Genomic DNA, 13,463 nt, shown 5'->3' with positions numbered 1-13,463 from the left:
TAGCACATTCAATCATTCACTGTGCCATGGGAATGTCGTGCTTAGCCGCAGGTTTATTCAGATTTTTGATTACTGAAGACGAAGAAGATTTCTTGGCAGAAACACAGGTCGCAGATATGCCTGAATCAGAAACAAAATGCATGTCGAGCGAGGTTTCTTTGCGCACATGCAGTCTTTGACAGCGTTCACTACCTTTTGATTTGCAATGTGTTTTAGATGAGCAATGCCGACACTACTGAGGCATTTCAGATACTTGTGGAACGATTTGATGTAATAGAGTTGATATCTGCGAGTGGATGGACTGGTACGATTATCATGAAGCGCAAGGAAGAGATTATGCAGTGTATCATTATAAATGAATTGATACACAAAAGAAGGTCGGCTGTCTCTCATATTCGTGAAGGATTGTCGGCGCTTGGCGTTCTAGCAGCGATGAAATCAAACCCTCTTCCACGGCGTTAATTTTTTGTTTACGAAGAGACCCCCTTGACCTTCTCAAAGTCAGCTTCTTCTTTGTATGTCATTTTTAATTTCTTACTGTGTGAATTTGCATTAGGATACAACAGCTCATAGTCGTAGAAGTTCCGGACACAGAGAAGAAGATAAAAGCTGAGATGTTTTTTCAATAATTTATTAGCGATGACGATAACGCAATAATTGATTTGGGGAAGGTAATTCAAGTATCTAACATGCACTTTTACAAAAATAGCTGTGACACAAATACACAGTCTGTGCTGTGTAGAGTGCATTCCTGTGCCGTCAGCTTTGCTTCGATTTACTGCTGCAGTCAACGACACACAACGACTCCCACCCGGAGACTATGTATCCGTTAAGTACCACGACGCTGATGACACTACAGCATAGCCCACGGCATCCACGTGTACTTTGTCATTGTATTTGCCTATAGTACACGCAAGCTACCAGCAGTTTCGTCATCACTTTCTCAGGCAGGGGCGTACCGTGGCCATTGGAATTGGGGGGGCTGAAATACCCGAACACTGACACGCCCCTTTGACAAAAATTGTATTAGTATGTCTGCAGCCTAGTGTGAGACACGCATGCTCGGCCTCGAACATCCAGACTGTAAACAGACGCGCACGTTTACAAAAAGCTACGTAACGCTAGTTTTCACCTGACAAAATGGGAAACGCCCACAAAAACTGGGGGGGCTATAGCCCATTTAGCCCATGCCACGGTACGCCTCTGCTTTCTGCAAGCTCTACAGTTCGGATTAGAGGGTTTTGGAATGATGTGATTTGCGGAACGTAATTGTGTCGTATTGTTGCATGCATGCTATTTTCAAATTTCTGTTGTGTTCTGTTCAAGATTACAAATCAACGGCAGGGGAAACACTGCAAACAGAGTGTGTTACAGCATGGAATAACAGCCCTAATTTATAAAAATAAAATGGCTCGTCAGTTAGATAGCGCTAAAATACTGTAATCGTGTCTTACATAAGACACTTCAGGGAGGACGGTGCATGCTTAAATAGAGGTACTTTGGTCTGAAATTCGGTTTGTTAAACCACGAAGGACTCAGATAAATCTGATCTCCAATTTGCATGCTTCCACAAATAGTGCTCTGCGTTAGTGACAATGACGTGGTAGTTAAAAGAGATATTCAGCTTTAACCATGCAAGAAGCAATACACGTATGCATCATGATTCATTTATGTCTAGTAGTACGTTAGTAGTTTGTAAGTATAAGTCAATTCCAAATTCATCGCTAGGTGACAGCGGATCGACGGACAGCATAAGGCGATGGTAATCATCTCTAGATGGAACTATCTGCGGTACTGTTACGACCGATGATGAATCTTCTTCATCTCGAGTAATTGGACCGTCTGGATCGATTCCAAATTGGGCAATGTCATCTTGTGCGGCATTCGGTATGTCCGATACAGCCGTCTGATGTGTACGTTCGTGGTGCACTACCCCATTTACCCAGATCTGCCGTGGAGTCCAGTTGTGCTCTGTTCGTAAAGGATGAGCATTCCAAGCCGATTTAAATTCAGACAGGCAACGTCGAATCCGAGGGAGGTACGCGTGATGTAGGGCAAGTAGATGATCCTCATTTACTGGATCTAGATATCCATTGTCTTCCATCCAGTAAAATATGGAATAAAACGTTTGAGTAACACAGCGAAATACATCACGCCACAACCGTTCTATCGTTTGATTGTGCGTTGATCTCCCAGCTATGAAACTTCCTCTTCTTTCTCCACGATGTGCGATCATCGCTGCTGCAACACGGTAATTCTCTCCTCCCTTATCCCCTCTAACTCTTGAAGGCCACCCGCACAATCTCGTAGCCTCGTCGAAGGCTTCCAAGACTGTGTCGGCTCGGTTGTTGTCTGAGCAAGTTAAGTACACAACCATCCGAGAATAGCCGTCGATACCACCGTGCACAACCAGACGTCAACGTATCAGTGAGTGGTGACCGTCAATATGCCACAAACTGTTGCGTACTGGAACATTATATGTTCTTCTTTGAACGGCAGCGCCCCATCGCATAGCCGAAGCAATGGGGTCGGCAGTTACGAGAGCTGACCTGCACCCGTGTCTTTGGACGTATATTCCTCTGGAACGAAGAATACACATAAGCATTGAACAGCCGGTATGGGGTTGGTTCCGAACGATTTCCTGGACGATTTCCCTCAAGTTGTCGTCCGAAACATATGAAATATTTCTAAAAACCAAATCTTACACCAATTTCCGAAAAGCATTATTAGTTACGCACCGAGACGTAGGAATCCCCAAGGTTTGGCAACGGCGCCAAATTGTAGATCGGTGAACCAAATGCATATCAGCTACTTGAGAACATGAAAAGCCACAAGAATATAGATAAATTGATTGTTCGCCATCGATAGGCAGTCGTGGACGGCCGCGTTGTCGGTATCTTTCTGAGTTATGTGAACTGTGAACCGATCTAAGTACTGCTGTAGCAGAACAATGGTGTCATACCATTTGAGCAGTCAGCTGATCCCAAGCATGAAGAAGAGTACAGAATTGAGTCTCCAGATCGGAAATTGCACGACGTGTTTCGGGTAGTAAAACTGTATGATGTTCTTCGTCTAAAGACCTTAGTACGCGCACTGCCCCTATATATAATTAAAGGCTTAGAATTTTATAGCAGAATAGATCAGATCAAGAGTCGATGGAGGAACGAACGTATGGACGTACGGACGAACACGACAGACAGACAGTATGAAAGACAGACAGACAGACAGACAGGCAGGCAGGCAGGCAGGCAGACAGACAGACAGACAGACAGACAGACAGACAGACAGAAAGACAGACAGACGGACAGACAGTTGGCTCTGGGTAGTCTGCATTGTTCTTTTCTAAGTGTTACATGAATGTTTTTTTTAAATCTAGTCCTAGGAAACTCTCGTAGTTACAGAACTTTATATAGTTACCTTGCTAGCATTGTATTATAGATGTATGTTTGAAATAAATGTTATTTGACAGACACACAGACAGACAGACAAATGGTCAGACAGACAGACAGACTAACAGACAAACATAATTCTGAGCTGCTGCCAGAAGGGTCCTGCCCATTGGTCATTTCTCTAGTTTTTGAATATTTTGACCGTTGGGGCGAACAAGCAGTAAAGTATTTGAGCAAACTGGCAAAGAGTGCAAGGAATGATGAAGAAAAACGAAATGAGACCGACTTCAAGACAAAGTGGCGATCAATATCATATCAGTGACACTAGCTACAACGATGTAATGCGAAAGTCATCTCGGACAAAACTATTAACATAGCCAGATATGCTAGATCGTCATAACGTAGTGTAATTGGTTCAGGACCGTAATGGTCCTGTTAACGTTGTATTAGTGTTGCTGTGGACGTTTCTATTTAGTTGCTCATGATGTAAATGTTTGATTTAAATGGCAAATACGTGTATTGACAGACAGACAGACAGACAGACAAACAGACAGACAAACGGACGGACGGACGGACGGACGGACGGACGGACGGACGGACAGAAAGACAGACAGACAGACAGACAGACAGACAGAATCAAGTTTATTGTCAACAATCTTCACTACTACAAACAGTTATTGTTAAAATGAAATGTTCTACTTGTAGTCCGAGACTATTGCTAATGAGTAAAACACTGAATGTCTCTATCTACTCCCAAAACACTGTCATCTCCTAATGAGCGCACAGAAAGCCTTGACAGCTTCCGCAAAATCACTCTGCTGTTGCATTTTTGAAGAGTAATAGACAGTCTTTTCCTCCAGAAGGTTTTAAACTCTACCGCAATTCTTCTTTCATCAAAGCCTCTCGCCTTCTTCCCCAGTTCATTCATCAGCAGACAGACAGACAGACAGACAGACAGACAGACAGACAGGCCTTGTTGTTTTCGCCTTGCTTGTCCGTTCTCTGGCAATGTCTTCTGCCGAGAAATGTCCATACGAGTCTTGTCATGTTTCGGACACACTGAAGAGAGTTCTGTGTCATATCCGCGACGCTCACGACCCGAATCTCCTCCCAGGGGATTTCATCGCTCGCCTGAATCTTCTTCAGTGCTCATTCTGCAAAAGATGGTACTTGAAGTTGAAACAACACACTTCTCAATGCCGTTCTCGGAAATCCGTTTCTGATGGTCAACGGTCAAGTCAGGGCCATACTACACTCGGCGCATCGTCACCTCCTGGAAGGAACGTCCGGAAGACCCTTTCTGAGTTGCCGCCGTCTCTTACAGTGCCGGATTCATTCTCTGGAGATTCCGCTTGTCATAATCCACCTCAGCGCGTGTCCCTACAGGATGCCCATGCTGACCTAGAGACTGCAGCCTGGAACATTATCCGGGATCTGCCCTCGGATGCCATTCTCAAGGCCATTCCCCCACGGGTTGTACAAACTATCAAGCCTGCTGCACGAGCACTCTTTCACGACTGTTGTGCTGTGGCCCTTCGAAAGATCCATGACAATCCCGGTGACGAGCTAGCATGGAAGCTGCTCTTCCTCATTCCACGCATGATTCTCACGCCTATGGTCAGGGGAGGACGTCATGGCTTTCGTGACGTCAAAGTGAGGTATCAGAAATTTCTCAGTTGGAATTGGTCGGATCTACTTCAGCTAAATGGATCAACTTCAAAGAAGACGCCTCGTTGTAGTGATGAAGCACGGAGAGCCGCTACCCTGAGGTTGGTGAGATGTGGAGAGCTTTCAAGAGCTTCCAGGTTGTTAACCAGCAAAGGCCTAGCTCCTGCCTCAGAAGATACCACAGCAAAGCTGGCTTCCAAGCACCCTTCCAGAGCCACGGGGTTGCATCTTCCTTCTTTGTCTCAAGATTCAATCAAACTGTCAAGCTCAGCGCTGTTTGATGCCATTAGACGAGCTCCACGGGGTTCTGGTGCAGGTCTCTCAGGCTGGCGCTTCGAGCATTTGAAAGTTCTACTTGAAAACGAGCTCACAGCAGATTGTCTTTTTTCCGCTTGTTCGGCTATTGCTAGAGGCATATTGCCTGCTGCTGCAGTAACCCTCTTTTCTTCATCTCGGCTAATTGCTCTGCCCAAGTCCAATGGCGACATACGACCTATTGCAGTTGGTGAAGCTATACGCAGGCTGACAGCTCGAGCTATATGTCAACAAAAAAAGGAACTGTTCTCAAGCTTCTTCTGCCCCATCCAGCATGGTGTGGCAACCGAGTGTGGCACTGAGCTGATTGTCCATCACATTGAGCTACTCCTCCAGCACAATCCCGACTGGGTTGTATTAAAATCTGATGTCAGAAATGCATTCAATTCCATCAGCAGACAACAGATGTTGGAGCAAGTGGTCGGGTCATTTCCAGATATCTTGAATCATGTAGCTCAGATGTATGGGAGGATCAGCCCATTGGTATTCATGCAAGGTATCACTCCAGTTACAATCGAATCTGCAGAAGGGGTCCATCAAGGCGACCCGCTGGGGCCAGTTCTATTTGCCACTGCCATTCATTCTGTTCTAAAAGATCTTCAGGAGATGCATCCGAAGGTTCGTATCTTGGCATACTTGGACGACGTCTTTGTACTGGGTCACCCTACGGATATTCAGTCTGCCTTTCAAGATCTGAAAAAGTCTTTTTTTGCCATCAACATGATCATTGCAGATTCAAAGTGTGAGATCTACTGCCCTTCTACACGTGATCCTGTTGAAGGCTTTGACTGCATACCAGTCACTGATGATGGAGCCATCTTTCTTGGAGCACCCGTAGGCACACCTTCATTTGTTGCCTCCTCTTGCTCGAACATCGCAAAGTCAAAATTCTTACTGTGTAACGAACTTGTTCAATTGGGAGACATACAGAGTGCCATGCTCTTGTTGAGAGGCTCTCACGTCCCTTGCCTGAATCACTTGGCACGCTTAGTTCGTCCTGAGTTGCTCACACAAGCAGCTTCAATTCACGACTCTCAGACAAGAAAGACATTTTGCCATCTACTTGGGTTCAACGAGATTGAGGACATGCCTTGGCGCCAAGCTGTTTTGCCAATTAGACTTGGTGGCTTTGGCATGACTTCGTTGGCTTTTGTGTCGCAGCCTGCCTTTGTTGCATCCTGGGCTCACGCCATTGTGGAACTGCCTCTTCGTTTTCCAAGTCTCTTTCCAGCTGTTGACAGCCTAGTTAATTCAACTACTGGGGCTCTTAGTAACGCCCTGACCCAATCTGTCCCTGATGGAAAGCATATTTCCGAATATCTGACATCTGCAGGCAAAGTTCAGCATCAGCTATCCATGTCATTTGCTCGCTGTGAGGCAGAAATCTTGTTCACAGATGCACCCACAGCCCGAGATGCAGCACGACATCGATCTACAAAAGGAAAAGGAGCTGGTGCATGGCTGAACGCAATCCCGACTTCAGAAGTGCTCGCACTAAATTCTTACGAGTATCGTTTAGCGTCCTTGCTGAGGTTGGGCTTGCCCATTCCACTTTCTGACTGGATGACAACATGCAACTGTGGTGCCTCCCTGGACAGCAGTGGGTACCATCTGCTAACATGCAAAACCGGTGGAGGGCCAGTTTGGTCGCACGAATCGCTTGCATCAGTCTGGTCTGATTGCCTGCGGGAGCTGCACATCCATCATCGAAGGGAACCGAGGCATCGGTATGCCAATTCCAATGACCGGCCAGACATTGTAGCCTTCGACTCAGACTCTGGGTGCAATGTGGATCTGGACATAGCTCTAGCACACCCATGGAGCTCGGACATCTTCCCTAGATCTTCGGAAACAGATGGCGCCGCTGCTGAGAGAAGAGAGGAGAGAAAAAAGTCAAAATACGAGAAGGAATGTCTACCAGGTGGAACTGCTGTCAGTCTCATTCCTCTGGTTATGGAGCATTTTGGACGCTGGGGTGTCATGGGAAGAAACTTCCTGCAGAAACTAGCAAAGAAATCATGTGACGAAATTGGTAGACCAAACGCTGCAGAGTTCCTTGACTTTTGGCGAAAAAGATTCTCCCTTCAGCTGCAAAAATGCAATGCCAAAGTCATACTGAGGAAGATGGCAAGCTTGTCAAGTGACACAAGTAGCGCTAAGTACTCAACCCAGTTCTTTAGCCACTAGGCTGACCTGGGTTATCTTTTAAGTTAAGTTGTTACTGTTTTAGTGCTTTTTCCTGTGTACTGTAGCACCTAAAACATTATGTCATTGCCTAGCACTCTTTGTATGATAGATGAATGTTTGAAAATATATGTACCAGACAGACAGACAGACAGACAGACAGAGATCGACAAGACAGACAGACAGACATGACACCGTACATAGTACTTTTAAAAACAAAAATGCTTTAACAAAGTCAAATATTTTGATGTGTGAAGCACTGAATGTCTAGAGATATATAGCCCTGCCAGCATCATCTATTGGTAAACTCTTAATTAGTCGTAATCGTATATTACGTTTTGGAAAAGTTACAGTAAAACGCTTTGGTCAATACAGGTAAAGGCGCAGCCAGCAGGCGGAAACTTAACGTACACAAACGTCAGACCGTCTCATAGAATTAGCTTTTTACCTTCTAGGCGAACAGCTGATCTTTCGAGAAGAGACTCTGATCCACGATCGTCAACGGTTTGCAAATGCACCTGGCAGTCTTCTAGCACATCTTGCAGATACTGCAGGAAAGACATTACTCTAGGGCAAGTGGTACACGTACCGAGCAGGTAGAGGTCGCTGACACAACGGTGAAAGAATGTAGCGTTTGTAGCTTGCGACATTATTGTCACCTCCGAAGCTATCTTCAGCAATCTATCACTTTTGCCGCCGGCGAATGAGAATCGCATATGTCTGCACCAGAATCGAATGTATTCACACGCAGTACAGAATCGCATATATTTGCACCATGCAGAATCGCATATCGTTACAGACAGAATCGCAAATGTTCGCATGAGAATTGCATCTATTCACAGCACAGAAACGTATATATTTGCGCCACAATCGCATGTATTCACGAAGAATCGCATAAATTTTTCAAAAATGCATTGCAGCAACTATGAAATCGCATAAAATAGTCATACAGGATCCTACGTATCTACGGAGGACAATCGTATACATTTGGACAGAAATGAAACTATACCAAAAACAAATTGCAAATTAACAAAAAAAATCGCATAGATCTCGGCTAGCGAAATCGCACAAATGTTTCAGACAATGAACATATTAGAGATGGAATCGCATATATTCAGTATCTTTTTGAATAAATTTGCCTAAAATTGCAAATATTTTGTTCAAATCGATTATTGCAACGCATGGCCTGCCATAGTCGCTAGCTGTACATGATGTCGCTTCACAGTACTTTCTATGCAGCTAGGAGACGTACATCGATCTCTAGCTACAACGAATTAGCGGAACGAAAGATGGCGACGGTTCAAAAAGTATGATAATGATCTGATAGTCCATCTCAATAGTTAACTAATTTATCAATTTCCAGTGATGCAAGATCGCTATACATGCAGAATTGAGACATAACGTAGATAAGAAACCCGCTCCGTGCAAGAGTTGCGTAGCTGTGTGAATTCGAAGTAGTGTGGGACATTGATGGTATTTACTTAATTATCTTTGATTACATTGGTAAACCCATGTGTTTTCAAAGAACTACCGTTTACATTCTAGTAACTATTAAGCTAATGATTAATTAATAAAAATGGCAATAAATAAACAAAATTTAATAAAATTTACATTGATATTTACAATAAATACACACACACACACACACACACACACACACACACACACACACACACACACACACACACACACACACACACACAGTCACTTCTGTCACTTGTGCTGAATTCGAAGTGTAGTGTGGAACATTGATGATATTTAGTTAATTATCTTTAATCACATCGACACATCCTTGTGTTTTCAAAGAATTATACATTCTAGCAACAAGCTAATGAATAAATATATGTTAATGCATGGTAGGGAGACGATATCCAGTTTATTGACGGAGGTCTTTTCGAGGCTTTCTCCTCGATAATTAGCCTCGGCTAATTATCTCGGGAAGCCCCTCAAGGCCTCCGTCAATAAACTGGATATCGTCGACCCTACCATGCATTAACCTATTTGTTGCATGTCTAACATCCTACTGTAATTAGAGTCCATAGATTGTTCAAGTTGAATTATAGTGGTTGTGTATTGCAATGACAGCTAAAGTTTTATGTCAAACAACCACATTTTGACAGCTGTGAAGTGTTGTTGACGTGCACGTCGGCCCCCTAGGGCCACGTGCTCAAAAGTATTAGTACAGTATAGTATCCACGTGTTTTGCCAGCACGATGTCGGATCAGAAAGAAGACCGTAATAATGGCCAGGACGACGACGACAGATAAGACGCGTTGGTTTCAAAAAGCATGCCACTAGTATTAGCCAGCTTGACAGCAGATTTGCCGAAAAGACGAGTCCAGCAAGGGTACAATTTGCAAGAACACGACTGCCTGCAACAGTTGAGTGATGCGAATATTTGAAGCATGCAGAAGTAATCGAAACAAGGATGCTCCACATGAAGAGCAGGTACCGACAGACAGACTTTCGCTCGACGAAGGATTCACAACTAGATGCAGCCAAACCACAGACGGATTGTCAAAAGTCTGTTACAATTACGTTAAGCACGGATCGATCCAAAAATCATAGTGGTGGACTGAGTGGTTTACGGCATCCAAACAAAAAAGTCACAATGTAAACTATAGTCAAGCTCCAACGTGACTCTGTAAGGTAATAGCATTTTGTGGTTTGTAGTTTATCAGATACGCTAGTGAAGAAGCTGGTGACCGTTGCCACGTAAAATTTTGTATCTGTATGTAGAAGTAAGTTGCCAGCAGGATTTTCCCGAGAAGCCTTCTATTATAAACCTTTGTTATGTACACCTTCATTTGGTCCTTGGAATTCAAAGCAAGTAATCGGTCCTAACACGTTGGCTACAATGATGAAAGTGATGACAGCCGAAGCCGGTCTTCCGGTTCGAACCGACCACGCTCTTCGAGCTACTAGTGCGACGAGGCTGTTTCGAGCGGGAGTTCCTGAACATGTCATTCAAGGCAGAACCGGCCACAAGACCCTGCAAGCACTGAGACAATACCGAGAGCCATCCGAATTGCAGCAAATGGCAGCGTGCAAAGTTTTGGATAATGGCCATGCACACACAGATTACACTGACGCAAAGCCGAGGAGTCGGGAGAGACACGAAGTAGTCCAGGTCGAACAGCCGTCTGAAACGGAAAGAGAGAATCCATTTGTCATTTCTGACTGCGTCTTTACAAACTGTAGTACTGCAAACATTATTATTGGTAAAGAATGAGCTTGTAATCTAAAATAGGTACGCCTATGTATTGATTGCTAGTTTGTTTTGGTTTTTGCTATTTTTTGTTTTAAGTTAGTTGTGTTTTATGTCAGTAATTAGTATACAGATATTGACCAGTCAACAAACGTTTATTGACCGGTAAATATACAACATGTGGTTGGGTTGCTTTGGTAGGACTAAGGAGTGTAATATAACGAGATAAAGAATCCTAGCAACAGCGGAATAAACACCCAAACATGCAAGATAATGACGATAAATAAAATAATAAATAAAATTTACGTTAATATTCACAATAAATACACACGCACGCACACACACACACACACACACACACACACACTACATACTCACACACACACACACACACACACATACACACACACACACACCCACACACACACACACACACACGCACGCACACACACACACACACACACACATCTATGCAAATATATACGCTCGTAGCTCTGAAGCGACGGTGTAAACACAGCTTCATTTACTAGTTAGCTACGAGCGTAAAAGAAGGACACCACGATAAGTGGTGAACTGCTTCGCGAGAAGCTTACTCTAAACGGGCTGAATTGACTTCCGGTCTGTCTGTCGGTATGCCGCTATGTACCTACCTACCTATGTTTGTTTGTTTGTTTGTAAGCGTATGTCACGCTTGGGGAGTTTGTCGAGCCAATCAGCAATCGTTTTTGGACGTAAAACGTAGGTGACGTAATACTAGCTTGTCAGCGTGAATCACTCTCGGGAATTTATTGAGCCAATCGACAGTCCTTTGGGACACCACAATGGGTGACGTAACAATCCCGCGCATTATGAGAGAAAAGCCGAGATGTCATATCCATAGTAAAACGTTAATTAATTAAACCATCTTCAAACTGAGAAGCGCAGAGTAAATCAGGCTGCAGTTGTACGCGTCTGTTACTTTTTTACAGAAGAATCGCAAAACAAACGAATTCATCGTTTTTCAAGAAGCCAAGCGAAGGTCCCATGGGACAATGCATGTACAGTAACGTTGCGCACGACCGACATGTCATCCGCCATCTTCAAGAGAGCACTACGTTTTAGCTGTAAGTAGGACTGATGATGAACGATCGACGTCGTCTTGCAAGAAAAGATTTATAGGAAACGTTGCGCTGCATGCTTTCTTCTGGATCCGGTCGCTACACATACATGTCGCTTCACAGTATTGGCCGTGCACGTACATCTGTCTCTACGGTAGCTACGACCAATAAATTTTAACGGAACGAGAGATGATAGCAACGGATCGACGAAAGATGATGACAACAGCTCGACGAAAGCATGATCATCGTGTCCATCGTAAGTGATCCAAGCAAAAGCTCTAGACATGCAGAATTGAGAAATAACGTGGATAACAAGCCCGCTCCGTGCAAGAGACGCAGCTGTCGGTCATGTGCATGTACTGAATTCGAAGTGTAGTGTGGGACATTGATGATATTTAGTTAATTATCTTTAATCACATCGACGCATCCCTGGGTTTTCAAAGAATTATACATTCTAGCAACAAGCTAATGATTAATTAATTAATGGTAGTGACTATAAATAGACAAAAATAATAAAATTTACATTAATATTCACAATAAATACACAAGCACACACATACGCGCGCATACACTGACACCACACAAACACCAAGATTTGTGCAAAGGAAATTATTGTACAACACACGCTAAAACTTCACGCTAAAGTCAAGATTAATTACAAATTATTGCGCTTAGACAGCTGATGAATGATGATATTTGAGCGGCTGCCCAACCGCAGACTATGTAGGTTATTCAGTTTTCCATGATATTGCACAACAGCCGTAAGCAACGGATAATTGAATAATTATCCATATTCGGATAATTGAACGCCAAATACTATAGAAGGGCAACTGAAAGTCTGTTTCTTTAGTTCCCGCGTTTGTTTGACAGAAACTATTGCTACGTAACGCAACCATTGTGACACAAATTATCACTCAATAGGTAAAGACAGAACACCATCGCTCGCAAGACACAATGCTAACCGAGCATTTACTAGTTATTAGTGTTTGAGGGTGGTTTCAGTTAGGGTTACTGATGATATTGACATGTGCATTAAAGTACACAGATATTCCTTAAAGAAAGTCTACTTGAATCAGCATGCACAACACGTTCATCACATAAACACACTAGTCCTTACAGCACATTCACACGAGCACTTGTAACTGGGCAAATACAAGTCAGCATGGGTTGGCTAGCTCTGAAAGGTTGTGTGAACATGAGCCAATCTAAGTCGTGTTGGAATGGCCCACCTCAAACAGCAATGCCAGAACAGTTTGGCTCACCTTGGCTCCCCTTCACCGTGTGAACAGTAACCAAGCTGAACTGTAGTCTCACATAACCAGACCCTTTCCCCTTTCACTGTTGTAATGCTATCGAGAAATTTGCAGGCAGATTGTAGCCGATCCATGATCAAGGAAAGGTAGCGCAAGTGTTTCAAACACACATGTGATCGTCCATAGCTTAGCAACAGACACACCCACTAAGTGAGCTGCATGGCTTGCTTTTTCTGAACGCTGTGTGAACAAGGGGATGGCTCGACTCGGCTTGGAAGGAACTCGTGTGGAAATTAGATGACTGACAGCAAATTAAGAGTGATGACTGCATGCTAGACTTTTAGGTAAA

General features: G+C 43.8%; 2 protein-coding genes across 2 annotated transcripts; both read left to right on the top strand.

The window, feature by feature from the left end:
* Positions 1-4,368: 4,368 nt before the first annotated feature.
* LOC134182975 (uncharacterized) lies at positions 4,369-5,964 on the top strand. The gene is made up of 2 exons (XM_062650419.1): positions 4,369-5,855; positions 5,899-5,964. The coding sequence occupies exons 1-2, from the start codon at positions 4,398-4,400 to the stop codon at positions 5,962-5,964; spliced, it is 1,524 nt and encodes a 507-aa protein (XP_062506403.1). The 5' UTR covers positions 4,369-4,397.
* A 12-nt stretch (positions 5,965-5,976) lies between these two features.
* Positions 5,977-7,596, top strand: LOC134183623 (uncharacterized). Its single transcript, XM_062651207.1, has one exon. It carries the CDS (start codon positions 5,979-5,981, stop codon positions 7,557-7,559), a length of 1,581 nt encoding a protein of 526 aa, XP_062507191.1. The 5' UTR covers positions 5,977-5,978; the 3' UTR covers positions 7,560-7,596.
* Positions 7,597-13,463: the final 5,867 nt, after the last annotated feature.

This window comes from Corticium candelabrum, chromosome 8 (genome assembly GCF_963422355.1).
Source record: "Corticium candelabrum chromosome 8, ooCorCand1.1, whole genome shotgun sequence".
Lineage (NCBI taxonomy): Eukaryota > Metazoa > Porifera > Homoscleromorpha > Homosclerophorida > Plakinidae > Corticium > Corticium candelabrum.
This window is presented reverse-complemented; position numbering and strand designations above follow the sequence as displayed.

Excerpts from the sequence above, each read along its gene's own strand:
- LOC134182975 (XM_062650419.1), top strand. The coding sequence starts at position 4,398 with ATGTCTTCTGCCGAGAAATGTCCATACGAGTCTTGTCATGTTTCGGAC. Across the intron at positions 5,856-5,898 it reads ATGGGAGGATCAGCCCATTG|AAGGGGTCCATCAAGGCGAC; the intron begins GTATTCATGCAA and ends TCGAATCTGCAG.
- LOC134183623 (XM_062651207.1), top strand. The coding sequence starts at position 5,979 with ATGCATCCGAAGGTTCGTATCTTGGCATACTTGGACGACGTCTTTGTA.